Raw genomic sequence first — 21,995 nt, forward strand, 5'->3', positions numbered from 1 at the left:
CGGAGGTAGCTCGCGCCCAATGTACTTAGCACACAGATACTAACTGCACGGGTGCACGCCAGCTATCTGCAAAATGCTATCGTTCTGTGCTAAACAGTACTAAATATTGCTATCTGCACCTATGCAAGGCAAGCTAGCTTTAACACTTCTTTGAGAGCGGACCTTGGTCCGCTCTCAAGAGCTTAGCTGCGGACAAGACCGAGGGTTCAAGGCGCCTGTGCAGCGTGCTCGTGCCCAAGGCAGAACACGCACTTAACGTGCTGATTCATACTCGGCCAAGTAGTTTTACACACGGCCTATCCCCTCCCTGACCTTCCCTGCTCAGTAGCAAGAGGAAGCAGGAAGCTAACCACTAATAGCAAGCTCCCGCAGGGCGCACCCTATTAGCGGGAGTACTGCTTAAGCAAGCTAGCAGGCTAGCAAGAAGCACAGGCTAGACAGTAAGCAACCCGGAGGCTAGCGAACGTGCGCGTGCAATGGTAACGTAAGCGGCAATAGCCCATCCCGAAGGGGGGGCACCAATACCCACAACCTGTTAACCCGAGAGAACAGACGTGGAAGCCACTAGCTAAGCTAGCATAAGCACTGAGAGACAAGCGTGCGCTAACACAAGCCTGCGCACAGGCCGGTGCAGCGCGTCTCTACCCTGAGTAACACGGGGAAGCAAGCGTGACCGCAAGCAAAGGCCAGCGGCCCGCGAAGCTAGTCAATCTCAGAAGAAACTCCTCAGAGGGAGTTACAATCTAGTAGATGCTAATTGCACGAGGCAAGCAACACTTAGCAGACAAGCAAGCTGGCTAAGATGGCGTAAGTACTGAGAGAAGCGGCCCACACAACGTTTGTTTCGGGGCGAGCTCACCTAGCTAGCGAATCGCCCAGCTAAAATCTCAGAGTGCCCCCTTCGGGGCCGACGCCAGTAAAGCTACACTACATTTATGTAGGTCCCAGCAACGCCTGAGCGGCGTGCTCCTGCCCTTAGGCATGCACACATCAAATTAATTGTGCCGGTCGTAACCGGCCAGCGTAGCCTCACAGCTAATACAGCACCTAGCTGTTCCCCCCTCTCTCTGCTAACAGGAATAACAGGGTTAACGTGCAAGCTAAGCCTGCAACGGTAAGAGCTGGAGTGCTACACATCACTAGATACTGGCTGCACGGGAGCAAGCTAGCTATCTAGCTAACTGAAGAGCATGGCTTCTAGCTACTACTCTCGCTTAAGGCGCGCCCTACACAGAGGTAGCTGGCGCGAAGTACTTGGCACACAGACACTAACTGCACGTGTGCACGTTAGCTATCTGCCACAATAACCGGGTGCGTTACCCTGTCTGGGGACGCAGCCAGATAGCTGGAGTGCTACAAGGTAGTCCAAGCTAGCTGCACTGAGCAAACTAGCTAACTATCTAACGCGCGCGCTCTAAAGCCGGCGTTCCTAAAGTACCTAGCAAACAGAAGCAACCGCACGGATGCAAGCTAGCTATCTGTGACAACTGTGCTATTTAGCCTGTTGTTCTAGTGCTAACGGTACAAGCTATTCTGCACGTATGCAACCTAGCTAGAGTTATGAGTGCAGACCTGAGTCAGCGCTCAAGCCTAACAACGTTACCCCACCGGGGAAAACGTTCACATGAGCTGCACGGCGGCAGCTAAACAACAGTTAACTAAGGAAGATACTCTTAGCTTTTTGATGACTTGTTCCGACGCCGCAGGGTGAAGGGTACAGGGTCGGGTCCCCGAAGCCTGCTTTATCCCGTCCACGCGACCCTCTTGAGGTGGGCAAATCAGACGGAACGAGCCTAGTATCTAAAGCTATGTAAAAGAGCTAACTCATAGTTAACCGTGGAGCTTTCAGAAAACACGTCTTCTCAGCGGCTGGAAGAAAGCGGAAGTGATTATCCCTGGGCTGGCAGGACGTGACGTAGTCGCTAATGTTACTGCTACTGCCTGTTCTCCAGGTCAAAATACCTAACGCTAAGGTTACTGCTACTGCCTGTTCTCCGGGTCAAAATACCTAACGCTAAGGTTACTGCTACTGCCTGTTCTCCAGGTCAAAATACCTAACGCTAATGTTACTGCTACTGCCTGTTCTCCAGGTCAAAATACCTAACACTAACGTTACTGCTACTGCCTGTTCTCCAGGTCAAAATACCAAACTTCTGACAGAGCAGAAAGTCTTGTTCAGTATTCAATAGAGAGCCAAAGTCACGCCAAATTCGGGTTAAGCCTATGAACCAAGGGATTTCGTCTGCCATTTTATTTTCCAGACATTTTGTAACATAGTTTTACTTGGTCAAACCAAACGATTCAGCTGTATGTAGAATCAGGAGAGACTATATAACATTCCAGTTGGACCTAAACTAAAAAAATAAAATATGTCAAAAAAAGTTTTAATATTTTTGTGAAATGTTATGGTCTCTCCTGATTCTAAATATAGAATCGCTTCATTTGACCAAGTAAGAAAATGATAAGCATTTTACGAAAATTTGTGTTAAATTAATGTCTATGAAAAAAATCCCATGGTGCTGAACGTGGAAGAGGGTGTGACTATGGCACTCTATGGCATGTTGAGGTGTGTTGTGTGAAGAGGGGGTGTGGGGGCTGTGATGACCTGTATGAAACAGGGCAGTTCGTGCTGGAACAGTCAAGTTTGGGTAAATAAAGGTAAAACGTGGACCTACCTATAGCTAGACCAGGGTCACTGTTCATCGTCTGGACTATCTCCATGCCCTGGAGACAAGATACCAAGATTTTCAGTTAGAAATCACATGGCACAGGATTATACACCTGTCTACTTATACAGTACTGTACAGTAGGTAGGCAGAGTGAAACTGCTTGATGACCAATCTGGGAAACCATCGGTTAAAAAAATATGTGAATTTTCTCAAATTGAAAGTCTCTTTTGAGAGATTACTGAGAGCTTGCTGACCAAGAGTCAGTGAAATTTGCCTTTTTCCACAATTTACTGGAACTCTCCTGGATATTTTGATTCAGGAGAGACCATATAACATTTCACTCAGACCAAAACTAAAAACAAACAAACAAATAAATAAATAAATAAATAAATAAATGAACAAACAAACAAACAAACAAACAAATAAATACATAAATAAATAGAAGTTGGGGGGATAACTTTTTTTATCCACCTTATTTTTGAATGCCCCACTGTAAAAAATAATTGTGCGTACAAGGTCCGGTTTAACGTGACTTATTGTTGCAGCTTGCCATCTAAATGGTATTCTACTTGATTTGAAAAGATGGCCACCTACACTCAGTCTCTTGTACCCTGGCTGAATTGAACATAACTTGGTCAATAAGTATTTAACATACAAAATAAAACAACCTGTAATATCTTAATTTTATGTAGAATGCAGAGGACATGTAACTGTTTAGTTAAACTTGCATTCCAGGAATATTGTGCTCTTAAGATGACGTTAGTGGCTCGAGTCTGTTTCGTCCTAAAACCCACATAGGTTGCGCCAGGCGTAACCTATGTGCGATTCGAAATAACGCATCCGAGATAGAAAACGTTATGAATATAGCCACGTTATAAACAACAAACTAACGCTGGTGATCCGTATGGAAACAGTGTTACTCGAAATGGTTAAAAGTTATATCAATTTGGTCATTCAGTGGCGTTTCACTGCCATGTAACATAACTAACTAGCGGCTAATATTAGCCACACCAGGCGATTACCCGTGAATGCACTGCGCTCTTAAAGGGATATTTATCGACAAGATTTTTGCCAAGCTGGACCTGATTAGTGATTTGCTCCGTTCGCCCAGACGGGTGTCAAGCTGTCAGCAACAAGGCTGGGAGGATCACACCGGAAGAAGCACCCATCAGGCAGATCAGGCAAAAATGGCCGCCAAAAATAAGGTGGATACGTTTTCTATTTTTGGTCTTAGAAATGTTATATGATCTGTCTATGAAAAAATGAATGGTGGAAAATCCCTTTGTTCGTATGCCTAACCCTGAAGAGGGCGTGACTTTGTCACTCTATAATGGTCCGGGTTCTAGGAGGGTTCCTGTAAAGTAGATACTAAGGCGGTACTAACCCTGTACCTGGCATTGGGAACCATACAAAGTATACTGTACAATTGCTACCTGGAAATGATCAAATGTATTTTCCAGACATGTGAAGGAAGTCTATCGCAGAGCTGCTCAGTGCCCGAGTTAGACAGGAAGGGTCAAAGGTCACCTGATTGAGGACGACCCAGTTGGGGTCGATCTGGGCGTCACCCTCGGGGTCCAGGATGACCGTCTGATAGGCCCGGAAGTCCGTCAGCGTGACCTCAGCACTCTCCGGACACACGTCAATCAAATCCATCACTGCGTCGTTATCAAAGTCATTCTCACACACGTCGCCAACGCCGTTAGCTAGAACATACACAGACAGGCAGGCAGACAGACAGACAGACAGACATACAACAGACAGACAGTTCAGTGAAACAACAATCTCATATTTTAAATCTTGAATAATAGCTCAAAATCAAAACAAATTACGGTACTTTTAAAAGGATAGTTTTTGTCACATTGTATACATTTGGTCCGGTTAAGTTTGCTTTCACACTGCAATTATGCAGCGCACCAAATGACTTTAGATGACATACTGCGTGAGCTGCATCTCCCTATACTTGACATTGATTGGTTTGTAGACGGACGTGTGTCTGACATCGACTCGGCATGTTGTGATTTTTTTAAGGGATTGCTTTCAGGGTGGGAACAGGGGGGTATATCTTGTCATTGGAAACAATGTTTCAGAGGGTGACTCACGCCACTTTGGAAATCGCAAAACTACCAAATCAGTCATTTTATGATTACAAATAGGCTACTGCCATCCAAAGCTGAACAGAGAATGCCAGCGGCGAGAGTGTACGGTGAGTGGGGGTGAGTGGGGGTCATTTAAATATTAGGAGCCTTCTCCCCAAATATGATAAAATAAAAGCACTGCTGTTGGACTCAAATTTAGATTTTTTTATGTTTTAGTGAAAGCTGGCTTCACAGCAAGGTTTTAACCACTCTTATTGATGTGCCTGGGTATACATGTTTTAGAAAGGACAGAAATAGTGGAAGAGGAGGGGGAGTTATTCTCTTTTTAAGAGATTAATTTAAAGTCCCTGGAAACCAGAAATATTTCTTTATTATTTAGCATTTTGAGTTCATCACATCACAGGACCCTATGTTAATAAGCCACCAGCCAAATTTGAACGATGATGAACGTCGCAAAGTATATAAATTTAGGTTTGACAGTCATGCCAAAAGTCATGAGAATCAATTAGTTTTTAGAGTGTATTTTCTCCCGCGGACTGTGTGGGCGTGTCCCGTCTGCAGCAGGTCTCCGAGAGAGAGAGAGCGCGAGACAGAGGTGGGGGGGGGGGAACGGAGAAAGAGAGATCGAGTGCGTGTGTCGAACACACACACACACGTGTGTGTGTGTGTGTGTGTGTGTGTGTGTGTTCGTTGCTCGGAGAGAGAGAGACTTGCTGCGACTGCACAGCGCTACTGTGTCTGTGTGTGTGTGTGTGTGTGAGTAACCTTGCGTCACCAGGCTGTGTCGAGCGCTATGCTGCCTTCTCTCTCACTAGTCCCGAGAGAGAGAGAGAGAGAGAGAGAGAAGCATAGCGCTCGCACACAGAGTGGGAGGGAGACAGACAAGACACTGAGCGAGCGCTGTCACTGGGGGCAAAGAACGGACAAAAGGAGGGTGGGTGCGGATTGCGCGCATGTACAAAGGTTATATAGAGCTTATGACGTCATAAGCTCCTGCATTTTAGCACCTCGCGCACTGCTCTCTTCAATGAGGAAGTACCTTGTAGAATCTTGTAGAAAAGTGTCGATTTTAAAGGCTTTGGGTTAAAAGTAATGTATAATAATTTATGAGGCAGACAATTACTAACATAAGACCCTAAATAACATAGTTAGAACGTTTTTGTGGATTTTGATTTCCAGGGACTTTAAGTGTACTGAGATTGAGTTTGATTATGATGTTTCCATTGAATGTCTAGGATTAAATGTATATCTATCATCAGAGATGCATTTCCGTATACTAGTTTTATATAATCCTCCTGCATGTGACACTAGATTTTATGACAAACTGGAAAAATTGCTCAAAGCTGTTTCTCATAATAATTTACCGTGACTTCAACATAAACTGGGCAGATAAGAAATCCAAGAAAAAACTTAAAAGTATCATGTCTAAATTCGATTTCAACCAGACTATTAACTCATTCAGGGCCAAAGACGTCTTTGACGTGTTATCAGGAATAGCCCAGAGGGCCAATGATGTGTTTGACGTGTTTTTGTTTTTATTAGTACAGCGCATAGTTCAAACACTTCCCCAGCCTGTGACATAGTATCAGGTCCCTAGAATCTAAGGCAAGCCGACAACACGTGAACAAACACATACCGCAGCTGTTGTTTTGAAATTGAGCAAGAGGAAAAACAGAAAACGGATAAACGCTTCCTTTTGCAGAGAGGAGAAACGCCATTGAAACGCCCCTCGGCGCGCTGCACGAGCTGGTCGCCTTCCTGTGTGCCAGCCGGGAGGAAACGGGAGAAAGTAATCCAGAGATGTGTTTGATCATCGGAGGAATGAGGAAATGATCGATCAGTTTGACGGGTAATCCAGAGGGCGGTGAGGACGTGTTGAATAGCCGAGGGGAAAACGGGAACGATCAAATAGCAGGGAGGATAGGACAGGGAGACATGGACGAGGACGGGTGGACCAGAACAAAACAAAATAAACACACGAACAGCTAACAAGGCAGAAGCGGCAGTCACAGCAGCCCGCTGTCCGTTCTCAAGAGCTATTCAGTTGGTTCATGAAATCGCTGGGCTGCGTGCCCTCCAGTGTTGCTCCTGGCCAATCCCGGCGCCACAGGGCATGGTTATTGCTTATCCTATGTGGGGTTAGAAATCACGCAACGAAGATAAAAGGGCGATCGTGTGTGTGTGTGTGTGTGTGTGTGTGTGTGTGTGTGTCTGTCTGTCTGTCTGTCTGTCGGTGTGTCTGTCTGTCTGTCTGTCTGTCTGTCTGTGTGTCTGTCTGCACACTCACTCACACTGAGTAAACTGTATTGTTGAATGTAAAAAAAAAAGCACTTCATGTGTATATATATATATATATATATATTTATTTTTTTGTCATTTGTGTCATAACGAATAATATTTACATGTCTGATGTCAATACAGTTCAAAATAAAAGAATTGAGAGCGAGTTCTGCCTGAGATTGGGCCCTTTACAAAAATTGCCTTTTCTCCTGTTTATCTTCTCAGGGAGACCTTTTGGGTGAAAACAGGGTGTATATAAATGGCTATAAGTAGAGTACAGAACATGCTAAAAGCTCACTTTTTTTTTCCTGGTGAACCCAGAGACGTACATCTTCATTTTGAGGTATTGCAAATCACTTTGGTGCTAATAGATAATTTACTGTGGGTCTTGAAAGATGACCAACAATTATGAAAATCTTTGGCCTGTGCTAAATATTGGCAGTCCTAAACTGGCCATGAATGAGTTAAAGGGCCAACCCGAATCACTATAGGTCTTCCCAATCACAAATTGATTTGATATTCTCAAACAGGGACGAGCGTATTGTGAAAACATATAACCTCATAACAGGATTGTCGGATCACAACATGACCCTAGCAGTTAGGAAACTAACTAAGAAAAGTTTTTGCAACTATGCTATCGTAATAATCGTTTAATAATCGAATCGTAGCACCCTTAATCGTAATCGAATCGAATCGTGAGGTGCCTAAGGTGGCACACCCCTAGGCCTCATACAGTGGCCTTCGAAATAAGGTAACCAAAGAGCTTCGGACTGCAAAGTCTACATACTACATCTCTCTGATAACAGAGGCAAAAGGGATCAACTCATTGATGTGGAAACAAATTAACAGCATGATAAAACCACAGGAGAAGTGTTTGTGACAAATGAAGACGGGCAGGGTTTGTCCGTCCGGTTTTAAACCATGGGTGCAGTTTGTTCCGCTGTTGGTCCGGACCGTGGTCCGGGGGAGGTTTCACACCTGCAATTTTGGTTCTGATCAAACTGAAAAGTTTGAAAGTCAGGACCAAATAAGGTAAGTGTGAAAGCCCTTTCAGTTTGTTGACAGTCAAGGGTCAGTGTTAGCGTCTGAGTCTTTTAGTTTGGTGACAGGCAGAGGTCAACATTACCATCTGAGTCTTTCTGTTTGGTGACGGTCAGGGCTCAGTGTTAGCGTCTTGAGTCTTTCTGGTTGGTGACAGACAGAGGTCAGTGTTAGCGTCTTGAGTCTTTCTGGTTGGTGACAGACAGAGGTCAGTGTTAGCGTCTGAGTCTTTCTGGTTGGTGACAGACAAGGGTCAACATTACCATCTGAGTCTTTCTGTTTGATGAGAGACAGGGGTCTACATTACCATCCAAGTCTTTCTGTTTGGTGACAGACAGGGATCTATGTTACCATCTGAGTCTTTCTGTTTGATGAGAGACAGGGGTCTACATTACCATCTGAGTCTTTCTGTTTGGTGACGGTCAGTGGTCAATGTTAGCATCTGAGTCTTTCTGGTTGGTGACAGACAGGGATCTACGTTACCATCTAAGTCTTTCTGTTTGATGAGAGACAGGGGTCTACATTACCATCTGAGTCTTTCTGTTTGGTGACGGTCAGTGGTCAATGTTAGCATCTGAGTCTTTCTGGTTGGTGACAGACAGGGCTCAGCGTTACCGTCTGAGTCTTTCTGGTTGGGGTTGGTGATGAGGCGGCAGTTGTCGATGTCGTCATGGACCCCGTCGTTGTCGTCGTCATGGTCGCAGTCGTCTCCGAGGCCGTCGTTGTCCGAGTCAAGTTGGGAGCTGTTGGGAATGTCGGGACAGTTGTCCCTGCTGTCCTGGTGACCGTCTCCATCCCTGGACATACATACACACAAGCACACGTACGCACGCACGCACACACGTACACACACACACACACACACACACACACACACACACACACACACACACACACACACACACACACACACACAAGTCAAGTTAGTTGATGATTTGCACTTGTTTCAATTGAACTTGTTTGTTTCTGAATGAAAGCACCATTCTGTAGAAACTGTCCCCCACTAAATGCTACACTTCCCTGTTCGTATGTTCAGATATCAGCCTTGTTTTACTGTTTCTACTTGTATTCTCTACTTTGCGTACATTTGATTTCTGCAGTGCTTACTGTAAGTTATAACTGATTCGCTGGGACAAAATGCCTCAAAATATTCCCAAATTTTGTTGTGCCGCTTATCAAGGTAGCAAGTTAAACACAGTTTACTTCCTAAACGTACTTCACAATAAAAGCATCTCGTTAGTTTATCAGCAGAAAACGTTAGGGTTGTGCTACAACCCAGGTTTTACGAGTGAGAACGAGAGCTCTCACTCTAGTGCCATATCGCTGCCATAGCAGCCAATGGATGAACTCATTTTTGCTCCAAAAATGACCTTTTTTATACAACCAACGATCCACCACCAGTAGGTGGCATGGTATGCATGAGAATGGCACGGCACCCACTAGCAATCGCAGTGATTGCGTCACGTTCACCGAGCTCTCATGCTCCTCACTCCAACTCATCCAGCCCACTGCGCAACGACGCATCGACGCAGCAAGGCTGGGTAGTGAGAGCTCTCGTTCTCACTCGTAAAACCTGGGTTGTAGCACAACCCTAACGTTTTACTTCATTCGCGAACACCATGCAGGACTGCTGCACTGAGAGGGCAATCAGGTCACCAACCCTCTTTCCTGACGACAAGGCCAGCAGCAGCGCAGTCTTTAAAGACAGAAACTTCAGATCAACGGAGTCGAAGTGCTCATCCATTCGGATGACCCGAGAGCCCGTCCAGCACCGTGACCAAGTCCCACTTGGGAAAGACGCACCGCGATGGCGAGCGCAACCTACAGTACGCGCTTCTTCCATGACATGCAAAATCAAGGGAGCCCCCCACGGGCCTACCCTCAATTCCCATGAGGCAAGCGGAAATCGCGGCCTTGTACACCTCAAGAGACTGCGGGGACTGGCCCGCGTCGAGAAGGCTCTGAAGGAAACGGAGAACGGGCCGCACACCACAGTTCACTGGATCCACTCCTTTGTCCGCTCACCAACGGGCAAATACCTGCCACTTGTACGTGTACTGAGAGCAGGTCGAAGTAGCCCTAGCACTCTGAATAGTGCAAACCACTTTTTTTCTGGCAAGCCCTGGGCTAGCTAAAGGTCCCGTTGAGGAACCAGGCTGCTAGTTTCCACCCGCCGGGGGAGGGGTGGCGTACCTCCCCCTCGGCAACGGCCAGGGTGGTCCCTGTGCCAAGGAGATCAGGTCTGCAAACCATATCTGCTTGGGAAAATCAGCCGGCCTGGCACATGAACCGCTGACAGCGAAAGGAAACGGGGATACGCCCACAGGTGAATCCAACTAACCAGGTAACTTGTTCGGGCCGTATTGTCCGAACGGATCAGAACATGGCGCCCATGTATCAGCTGTTGCAAGTGAAACAGAGCCAGGCAAATTGCCTCCAGCTCTAGCACGTTTATGTGGCAAAGCTCCTGAGCTCCCCACCGGCCGTTCGCCGAGCGGCCCCCGCACACCGTGCCCCACCCCCAGAGGGAGGCGTCGGTGCGAATGACCAACCTGAGCAGGACACGGCCCAACCGAGTGCCTCTCTTGAGAGGTAACGGGGGTCCACCGACCTGCTCAACGCCCGCTGGGCCGCACACGTCAGAGGAATCCTGCGATAACGGTCTGGCCTGGTCCAGGCGATGTCTGAGAAACCAGATCCGGAAAGGGCGCATGTGTAGCCATCCCAGCGGGAACACGTCCACCGCTTAGGCCATAAGTCCCAACATGATCGTGCACTGATGCACTAACACGGAGAGACCCAGACTTAACACCCTTGCCGCCCGCATGGTGCACGCCTATCACTCTGGCGAGAGGCGCGCCAGCATGGCCCGAGAGCTCGAGCCCCAAGAAGGTCGCAAGCTGCGCTGGGACGAGGCAACTCTTCTGCCAGTTCACCAAAAACCCCAGGGTCTGCAAGTGAACTGTCACCGCCCTGGTGTGCTCCACAGCGCGGACCCTCGAGTCCGCCACTATGAGAGCGTCGTCGAGATAGAGGAAGACGCGAATCCCACTCAAACGGAGGGGAGCCAGGTCCGTCTCCCCGCACACAGTGGAATGTTGGTGGGCTCAAGGATGTGGCCATGGACCAAGGTGCGCTGGGCCCCTTGCCAGGCACCTTGCGCTTGCCGGGGGCGCCGCAACGAAGGGAATGGCACCCAAGGAGAGCTCCCAACTGAACTCGGGCCCTGGGCACTGGGCGTGTCCCTAGAGCTACAAGTCGAAGGCTGCCACTGAGCCCAGACCTTGGCGAGCTGACGCACCTGCTGGACGTGTAGCGCCAGCAAGGGGTGGTATGTCCAGCGTAGACCAGGAAGCCACATTAGCGCAAGCGGCTTGGCCTCCTGTGTCCTTTCCCACACAGTCTGCACAGCATGAGTCACGCCCTTGCAGACAGGCATGTGGCGCGGCAGACGGGATTCCTGCCGCGCCTGAAAGAGCACTGATGCAGGGGGCTGGGGTGGCTTAGCCCAGGAATGCCCAGCTTAGGTGCGGCCCCCGGACAGCACCCCACAAAACTGCTTTTGGTAGGGCTCGCACGAGCCTCTACCTCCGCAGTAGCAGTGACATGCTAGCACCGTCCCAAGCCTCCTCCCTAACGGGAACCTCCTCCTGGGCGGTCTCGACTAGGGGGTCATACCTGGGGAATTCGCCCCGCTCTATGAATGAAGGTATGGGCTCATCACCCACCTAAACTCAGACTGCTCGTCTAATTTGGACTGGGGCCCTTGGCCCTGTAAGCCCTGAGCAGCAGGGGCTTCACCCACGACAGGCCGGAGAGATCAAACGGACACGCCTCTCTCAAGAGGCGTACCGCTGGGAGGGATGTCCTCCTCAAGAAGAGTGAAGCTCTATGATGCAGCACGGCTATCTTGAAGATAGCACAGCGGCTGGCAGACCGAGGGTTCAAAAGCACCTGTGCAGCGTGCTCATGCCCAAGGCAGAACACGCACCTATCATACTGGTCATACTCGCCAACGTAGCCTTACACAAGGTGCATCCCCTCGCTGACTTTCCCTTATCCATGCTTAGCAGCATAAGAGAAAAGCAGGAAGCTAATCACTAAAGTAGCAAGCTCCCGCAGGCTGCACCCTGTTAGCGGGAGTACCGTTTAAGCAAGCTAGCAAACTAGCGTGAAGCACAGGCCAGACAGGAAGCAACCCAGAGGCTAGCGAACGTGCGCATGCAACGGTAACGTAAGCGGCAATAGCCTAGCCTAGGGAAGGCAGCAAACACACACAACCTGTTAACCCGAGAGAACAAGCGTGAACAAGCCCCTAGCTAAGCTAGTGGCTTAAAAATGACGTTACATGTTACATAAGAGATAGCTTATGTAACATGAGTTATGTAACATGAGTGGGGTGACTCGCTAACAGGTGTGTCTGCAAGTTTGTTGTTGTACTAAAGTAAGTTGTTATCAAAGTATCCGGGGCCATGGTATTCCAAAATATTCTGTAGTCTGTAGTTTCCAATAGCGAGCCCTTATTCACATGCCAGAGCTGATACTCAAAATTGTAAACTGGAATACACCACCAAACCACTGAGCACCAAACCGATACATCTGGCGCTGTGGAGCAGCTGAAACCCAAAGTGACACAGCCTAAGAAGGTCCCGTTTTATAACGTTGTGAGTGGCGTTGAGGCTCTAGTGTTGTGATTGTCCGCTCCTGGCTTTGTTGTTGTCTGCATCAGCATCGGCCGCCTCCATTTTGTCTTGTGTCTCTCATCAAACAACAACTTGTGTGAAGACATGTCAGGTGGTCAGGATAGGTCAAGTTGTTAGAGCAGAGCGCCCTCTGCTGGATCATCAAGGAATTACATAAAAAAAAATCCCCTCACCGCAAAAAAAACAATATTATTATTATTTTAATTCGGATGGGTCAATTACATATCGAACATCCCCCCCCTCCCCCACATTCAAAGTTACATTCGAATTTCGATTAAAAAATGACAGCTCTAATTTGCACAGCGGGCAAAAGCAACACTTAGCAGACAAGCAAAGCTAGCTAAGCTAGCTTAAGTACTGAGAGAAGCAGCTAATGCACTCGTGTGAAAGTGAGCTGAACTAGCTAGCGTATTTGCTAAGCTAAATATCTCAGAACACTCCCCCAGTCCGGGGAGGGAAGCCAGTATTAGCTACACGGTGGTAGCCTACAAGCAGTATGTGCTAACAAACACTAAGGCGAACACTCTTAGCTTAGAGGAACAGGTCCCTAGCTAAGCAAGAGGGGACGAAGGTAACAAGGAAGCCTAGCACCTCTGAAGTGAGCTAAAGCAACCTCCAAGCCGTACCCTGAGAACAGGGTGAATACACCGAGCCTATCGTCTAGCTACGGCTAGCGTGAGAGGAGCTTACTAGCTAATCCATGAATAGCTACAAGCGAACCCCCGTAGGCTAGCGCACGTGCACGTGCGCTGGAGCATAAGCGGCTATAATGCCTACCGGAGCGGGAAGGGAAGCTAACACACCTGTAGACACCTTGTACACAAGCTAACACAGCCTGTCTAACCCAAAGGAAAGCAAGCATGACTAGTAGCAGACTAGCTGATGCTAGTGTAATGAACTGAGAGACAAGTGCAAGCTAACACACCTGTGAAGCGAGCCTCTACCCTGAGAAAAACACGGGGACGCGAGCATAACTGTAAGCTGAAAGCTAGCGGCTAGCGAAGCTGTCAGTCCCAGAAGAAAACTCCTCAGGCGAGGAGAAAGGTCAATAATAAGCTAGTAGAGGCTATTTGCACGGTGGCAAAAGCCACACTTAGCAGACAGAATGAGCTAACAATAGAAGGCGAAAACATTCTTAGCTTTCGATGACTTTCGATGAAGCAGGAACTGCGAACAGGACTGAGAACAGGACAGGTTCGAGGCGAACAGGACAGGTTCGGAGCCCCGATGCCTGTCTGGGTCTCGTCCGCCAAACGCCTGTAGTTTGGTGGGCTGTCAAGACGGAGTTAGCCTCGGCTAAGAAAGCAACTTCAGTTAGCAATACAGGAGCAAATCACAGAGTGACCAAACAGTGGGCTGGATGAAGCGAGAGTGAGTAGTCTGGGCACCTTTCATCCCGCTTTTTGTCATGGGGCGTAAACCACGGAACCAGAATGAACACCGGAAGGCAGTGCGCCAAAAAACGTCTTTGTTGCCGTTAGCTTGACGTCTCTTGCCTCGATTAATTGTCTGATGCAAAGCTCCTGTATTGGCTTAAAAGATGTGAGATTGTGAATCCGCAATGTTTCTAAAATAACTTCTTCAAAAACTTTGTTCGGTACGTCCATCTTTTGTTTTGTTGTTTGCCGTTCTTGGGTACTTGGGTCAAATTGTCAAGTTAACGTAAAAGTTGACGAGATAGAAACGCTGCCCATCCGGTCTAGGGCGGGCTCTAGGCCGGAACCAGGTAGGGTGACAAAATCAATTGTGAGCGGAAGCCAGGCTCTTTCTCGCCGTGAAGAGCCTGGTGACGCGAGGTTAGAGAGTGAGGAGCATGAGACCTGGGCGGAAGTGACGCAAGCACAGCGATTGCTAGTGGGTGCCTCACCATTCTCATGCATGCCATGCCACCTACTGGTGGTGGATGGTTGGTTGTATAAACAAGGTCATTTTTGGAGTAACAAGGCCAGGTCGAAACCTGGCATAGGGCCGGTGTGCTCAGTAAAGTGCAGAACTCTGCCAAGGTGTATTGAGTCATTTGTGTTCAGTCTAAAATTTTGGCCCCTTGAAACCAGATTAGAGGACCATTTACATTAAGATTAGACTGTTTTTCAGTCTTAACCATCAATTTGCTGAGTGAGTGGCACTGCTCTTGCCCAGATGTAGCCATATAGGTAAAACACTAATATTTTCTGACTCACCTCCACCACCACCTGCTGATGTCTATATTATTTAACCATCTCATTCTCTTTAACAGTCCAACATTAAATCTATCAAATAAAATTAAAGCAAGAGCTTGTCCTCAAATAAAATGAATATAGTGCAATTCAAAATAAAATAGTAGAATAAATTAAATTCAAGTCACTTTCAGGAGGAATACCAAAAACCTTGTGCAATGTCAACTGAGTTTAGCAGCAGTCCAACATAAAATCATCATCTTACAGTACAATGGTGTGCAATTTTCAGTAACAGTGCTCTTAATTTTGGAGAAAGACAAAATGCTCCATGTAAGATGGTCACACACATGGACTGTACACACATCATCCAGACACAAGACTGTTAGTAGCATCCACACCCAACATGGGTCCATGTGAAAGGATGGGAATGCGCACTGGAAGCATGTGTGTGTTTGTGGCCGTCCGTGCATGTGTTGATGTGTAATCGTGTGACAATAAAGACGGGCTTGTCCGTCTGAAATCGTGGAATCGACTGGAATGAGGCACGCGACATGTTTGGAAGAGTCTGCTGACGTCAAATGACGCTCCGCTGATGGGTAATGTGGCTAATATGTTAGCGGCTAACTGTTACTTGTCGTTATTTTACATGGCAGTAAAACGCCACCGAATGACCAAATTGATTTAACTTTTAACCATCTCGATTTCCACTTTCCATATGGACCGCCAGCATTGGTTAGTTTATAACGTGACTATATTTATAATGTTTATAACGTGCTCCAGCTTCCGGTTTATACTATCAGTCTGAATACAGCCAGGGGTTGGAGCTATTGCGCAATACCGCAAACCAGTCGGAGTACGTTATAAACGTTATAAATTGTCACGACGTTAACAACTAACCAATGCTGGCGGTCCGTATGGAAAGTGGAAATCGAAATGGTTAAAAGTTAAATCAATTTGGTCATTCAGTGGCATTATACTGCCATGTAAAGTAACGACAAGTAACAGTTAGCCGCTAACATGAGCTACACTATTTTTATTTTGTGACGATTGGGGCGCGTCGAGGCACGTAGCGTGCGTCGACGTCATCGATTACGTCGACTCGCCGGGACAGCCCTAGTCCGAGGAGCAAACGATTATTCACATTCACAGCTGCTTTACATTAGGACAAAAAAGACGATACATGTCAACTCCTCAAAAATCTAATCAATAAATTCCTAGTCGGACCGAGAGAGGCACCAGACGGTGAAATGTCCGACGACCGGCTCTTGTGGAACTCTCTGAACGAGCTAGCCACAATATTAGCCAGAGGTGCATTACCGCCCCCTACCGGACTGGAAAGCGGAAAGACATTACAACGCCTGCATCCGTGCTAAAATGGTCTGGGCGACAGAGTGGAATGTAAGGGCCCTGCTGTGCATTCTGCACACCGGCCCCAAAAATGAGTTCATCCAGTGGCTGCTATGGCAGCGATATGGCACTAGAGTGAGAGCTTGAGTTCGAAACGAAGTAAAACTTTTAATTTGAAGGTGCTGTGCAGGGAATGGCATTAAAAGTACCAGGCAACTTGACACTCAGCAAAAATCCATAGTGCAGGAACAGGCCTTCAGAGGCTGTGGGACTGACCTGCCATTTCCCCCATTAGAAGTCACTGTACCATCAAAATGATTAAAAAAGCAGTTTGATTAAAGTTGAGCTGAAATTAAAAATGACACAAAAATGGTCGAGTTCATTCATATCTACAGTGTGCTGATGTGAGGTAGTACAGTACTATCAAATGTCAACCCAATTTCAACGAATAATATCATGACATGACAGCTGTCAATCAATCTTCATGGCTAGGAGAAAATTCTGAGCAGGCAACATGGCTGCCTACATGGGCAGACTTTTCTAGTCCATAATGTTAATATACTTAGTCCATAAGTATGTAACATACAAAATAAAACGAACGATAATGTCTTCATTGAATGTAGAATGCAAAGGAAATGTAACTGGCTCATTAACTCATTGAGTGCCAAGGACGAGTATAGTCGTCAATTCGAATAGTAACGTAGAGTGCCAAAGACGACTAAAGTCATCAATTGCGTTTTTTGACGGTGGGACGTGGATCAAAGCCTCGTGCATCTCCTGTAAAAATATTGTAGCTATTGAAGGTGTATAACCTATTTTACGGACCCATTAGGTGGCGACAGTGCTCTCCAGATTAGAGAAAGTTGAGGAAAAAAAGCAGAAAAAGCCCCGTGATGAAAGAGAAACCGATGCATGAGCCAGAGCGGCACAGATTGCTCTGGCTGCCTGGAGCCAATGTTAGCTGCGAACAGCAGTCAATCCGCTCCCACAAATGAGCCCCTCTGTCTCTGCTGCGATAGTTTCTCCACACGATTAGCCGCCAGAAAATAAAACCAAAGCCAAACCATTCTCATGAGAATGGTTTGGCTTTTCAGTGTCGCGCTGGGAGCCGGCGCACAAGGCTGAGCGCTCCGAAAATAGACTGGGTGCAGCGCACTTTGAAACGCGCAGCAGAAAGCCTATAATCGGACGCAGCTTCATCCCAGCTCACAACCGAAACCCCAGAAACGCAGACGAACGCGAGCCCGATCCAGACTCCCCCGACGAGCGGCCGCCATCCGAACGTGGATCCGTAAGGCAGCAGAGCCTGCCATAGCAGGCAGCAGAGACTCGCCTGACACACGCAGCAGCCAGCAGAGCGAGCAGAGCCACCAGAGACACTCCCACGGAGGAGGAGTTTGGAGTTGAGTGGGGTGTGGGTGCTGTTTATTGAAGGAAATTACTGTTCAGATGTTTCAGGTCAGAAAATATTAGCTTCAGAGTCAGTGAATGTGCTTGAAATGCTTCATTTCACAAAAGGCTGAATATCTCAGCTTCTAATTTGAAACGCCTGTTTTTGCTGAAAACAACCTATCTTCTCCGGCTCATAACTAAAGAACGGAAAATGGTATCAATAAACTTTTTTTTGCTGATGATACATTAGAGTCTCCTCGTTCTTTGTTGTTCGGTGTTTACATAGTAATATCACACAATATTCTGTGGGCCTCGAGAAATCACTGAAAACGCTCTGAAACTCTGGCACTGGGAGCGTCCGTTCTCCAAAAGTGGCTGGCACTCAATGAGTTAACTCTCATTCCAGGAATATCGTTATTTGCCGTGGCTCCTCGCACACTTCAAGGCGGGTAGCCAGCACTCTCCTTCAGCTTGGATACGGCTGTCCGCCCAGAGGCGGCCTACTGCCCGATCCTCTTCCCTGGGGCTCGCACAGTGAGTTAGCCAGCGAGTTTGCACTCCAAAGGGCTGTATTTATATTATATTGTGTTTGTACTGTACATGGACTGTTATTGAAACGTGACCGGTCGGTTTCAGATTTGTCCAGTAAAATATATTATTTTGCGATGCGGAGTGCGGACTGCTCTCTCGTGCTGCTCTGACTCGCCTGCTCACATTCAGTCAGTCAACTCATACACGCCCATTTTCCAATGGTCAAATCAAATTCCTCCACACTCAATGTCCTGCGTCTCTCTACACTGTTTCAGTCGGGAATACGTCACGATAAAGAATCACAGACCATGAGAATCCCATTTCAGCTCGACTTTAAGGTAAAGAAATTACTTGTTGGGCCTTTAAATTTGTCATGAAAGACAGTTGATGGTTTTCTATTATTCTGCTTCTCAATGTGGGGTCCTGGAGGGGCTTCCAGGTGGTCCCCAGCAAACTGATGACTTGTTAAACTTCAGCATAATTTAATTGACAAGGAGTGAACACAGTTAGAGAATGTAGAAGATTGACTGTTGTGATCCTGACTGTTGTGATCCTAGTTATCTCTAATAGCTACAGACAGTCATAGAGTTCGGGACTCTATCAAATCTGACAATAACACATATTCTCGCCTTTTGGTCCAAGAGACAACATCTCATCACATGAGGTCACGTGACTAATGTGGACTAAATTAGTCCTTCATATGGAAAAGGTGGAGAAAAGGTGGAGAATCACTGATCTAGACCTTCAATGGGGAATTTCATGGATAAAATAGCAGCACTCATTGGCTGTTGGGTGTTCACCCAACAGCCAATGAGTGCTGCTATCTCCAAAATGTCCAGTTTTCTAAGAATCGTCGAAGAAGAAGAAATAATACTTCAACTGATGGAGATTACAGCAACGTGTACAGACAGCGGAACGTCATGAAGCCGTGTGTGTGTGTGTGTGTGTGTGTGTATGTATGCGTGTGTGTGTGTGTGTGTGTGTGTGTGTCTGTGTGTGTGCGTGTGTGTGTGTGTGCATATGGGTGGTGCGACTCACGTGTCCAGGTTGGTATCACACACATCTCCCACCAGGTCGTTGTCGATGTCGGTCTGAAAGGGGGGGGGGGGGGGGGGGGGGGGGGGGGGGGGACAATGGTGGATACCGCAAACTCCTGGTGCCTATTGTATAATGTAACTGTGGTTTGTAGTAAAGTACAAGTGCCACAAGATGGCACTAGATTTGAAGTACCATAAGCAGGGGTTCCCAACCTTTTTTGTGCCGCGGACCGGTAGATAGATGGGGAAAAAAAGACGCGGACCGGTTGTCAATTTTAATTAAAAAATATATATATATATATATATATATATGTGAGGTTTCCATACCAAATTTAAATCTAAAATTCAACATCACAAAGTACATTTATTTGCATTCATTTGATTCCCAATCACTGGTAAGAATTATTAATATCTAATTAAAAATGCTTTGCAATGCAAAATAATGGCATTTTAAACATGCGATACAAAGATGCGATTATTCGCGATTAACTATAGTTAATCGCACGATTAATCGCGATTAAGAAAATTAATCGTTTGACAGCCCTAATATATATATATATATATATATATATATATATATATATATATATATATATATAAACATAGGCTATCATATTATAGGCTGTGTGGTAGTTGAAACATAGTTTCAAGTTGACGTTTATTTATGTTTGTAGTTTGTAAAAAAAAAAAGTTTGTAACCACTGCCATACAGGACCATGCAAGTGTCTGGCATTTTGACAATGACCCCAAAAGAATCAGGTACTATCATAATCACTATCATAATGCATTGCAGTAACAAAAACATTTGCAATCACATGCGTGTGTGTGTGTGTGTGTGTGTGTGTGTGTGTGTGTGTGTGTGAGAGAGAGTGTGTGTGCGTGCGTGTGTGTGTGTGTGTGTGTGTGTGTACCTGTCATGCCCTCAACCTCTGCCTCCTAGTCTCTCTCGCCCCCTCCTTTCTGTTGTGATTACAGGGTTGGAGCCAGGTGTGTGGAGCTGATCTCCAGCTATCGCAGCTGCCAAGCATCACCAATCAGCAGGCTTCATATACCCAGCCCAGACGTCAAGACACTGTCAGATTATCTTCTCACCTGCATGGAGAGGAACCTCTGCTGCCCTAAATCTGAATACCTGCTCCAATCCTCCCCTGTCTGTCTGCCTGCTCGCCCTCTGCCTAGACTTCAGCCTACCTGCTCTCTGCTCGCCTGGACTTCAGCCTACCTACTCTCTGCTCGCCTGGACTTCAGCCTGCTTGCTCTCTGCCAGCCCGGACTGCTGGATGCCTGCTCGTTCACCTACCTGGACTCTAGCCTACCATCCTGCAACCTGGGTATCTCGTCCATCCGGACTGAACCAATAACCTTTAAATAAACAAACTGTGTTACAACTTGATATTCTGTCTCTGTCTGTCTCTGCCCTTGAGTCCAACAAACAAAACCCTAACAGGATAATCTGACCAAAATGGACTCGGCAGAGGCAGAAGCAATGAGACAAGCGCTTGCTCAGCAGGGCCAATGGCTAGGAGGCCAGGAGGAGCGTCTGCGGACCATGACTACAGAAATGCAGAGGCTTGGTGTGACCATCACGGGCCTCACCGAGCGTCTGACACCAGCTCCAGTTGCCGCTCTGCTTCAGCCCGACCAGCCAGCGCTGCCTGCTACCACAGCTCCGGAGCCTCACATCCCACCTCCAGCAAAATACTCAGGTGATCCACACAGCTGTCGGCAATTTCTCACACAGTGTCAATTGTCGTTCAACGCTCAGCCCCTCCGCTTCTTTACGGAAGCGGCCAAAATTGCATACCTGGTTAACCTACTGGAGGGACCCCCGCTTAACTTTTTCAATGCTCTCTTTGAACAGGGCTCTCCGCTCACCCAGTCCTTTGCGGGTTTTGCTGTCGAGCTCAAACGAGTGTACGACCATCCAATACGAGGGCAACAGGCGGGGCAGCGTCTGTTGACTCTTCGCCAAGGAAGACTCCCAGTCCGTGAGTTTATCAGCCAGTTCCACAGTTTGGCTGTTGAGTCAGGGTGGGATAATGTGGCCCTCATTGCAGCGTTTCAGAGTGGTCTGAATAGAGAGATTGGAAGGGAAATAGCACTACGGGGGGAATTAAATTCCTTAGACGCCGCCATTAGTCTGGCCATTAAGATTGCGGATCAAATCGCCCTGTGGCGTACTGACACCCCCGGCTCTCTGTTCTCATCACGTCCCGATACTCCAAACTTTCCCGAACCAGAACCCATGCAACTCGACCGGGTCCGTCTGTCCCCGGAGGAAAGGGCTCGTCGTCGGGCTGCCACACAGGCCTGTTTTTACTGTGGAAACCCCAGCCATCGTATTTCGGATTGCCCCGTCCGTCCAGCAAAAGGGCCGGCTCGGCAATAGTTAGAGAGATATTGTCGAGTCGAGCAACCACTGCCTCTCTCCCTATCCGTCCACAGCTCGATGCCGCCATCGTGTGGTGCCAGCAAACCATTACACTCTCTGCACTCATAGACTCTGGAGCCGATGAGAATTTCATTCATAATGGTACGTGCCAGCAGTGGGGCATCGAGACTGAGCCCCTCGATGTCCCACTAAATACTACAGCCCTTAACGGGGTACTGCTGGCCCAAGTGGACAGAAAAACCATTCCCCTGTCCCTTCACATGTTTGGGAATCATCAAGAAAAAATTCAATTTCACGTCATTCATTCTCCCAATGTTCCTCTAGTGTTGGGATTTCCCTGGTTGAAAC

At 47.3% G+C, this 21,995-nt stretch overlaps 1 protein-coding gene across 1 annotated transcript in view; it reads right to left on the bottom strand.

The window, feature by feature from the left end:
- The window catches only part of thbs3a (thrombospondin 3a), a 75,595-nt gene that overhangs the window by 11,962 nt on the left and 41,638 nt on the right, over positions 1-21,995 (bottom strand). Inside the window, exons 16-19 of the mRNA XM_083641571.1 lie at positions 19,257-19,309; positions 8,705-8,886; positions 4,197-4,375; positions 2,676-2,724 (exon numbers count right to left, since the gene is read on the bottom strand). Coding sequence (XP_083497697.1) covers positions 2,676-2,724; positions 4,197-4,375; positions 8,705-8,886; positions 19,257-19,309 — 463 coding nt within the window. The remainder of the gene's footprint in view (positions 1-2,675; positions 2,725-4,196; positions 4,376-8,704; positions 8,887-19,256; positions 19,310-21,995) is intronic.

This window comes from Poromitra crassiceps, assembly GCF_964638095.1.
Source record: "Poromitra crassiceps genome assembly, chromosome: 1".
Lineage (NCBI taxonomy): Eukaryota > Metazoa > Chordata > Actinopteri > Beryciformes > Melamphaidae > Poromitra > Poromitra crassiceps.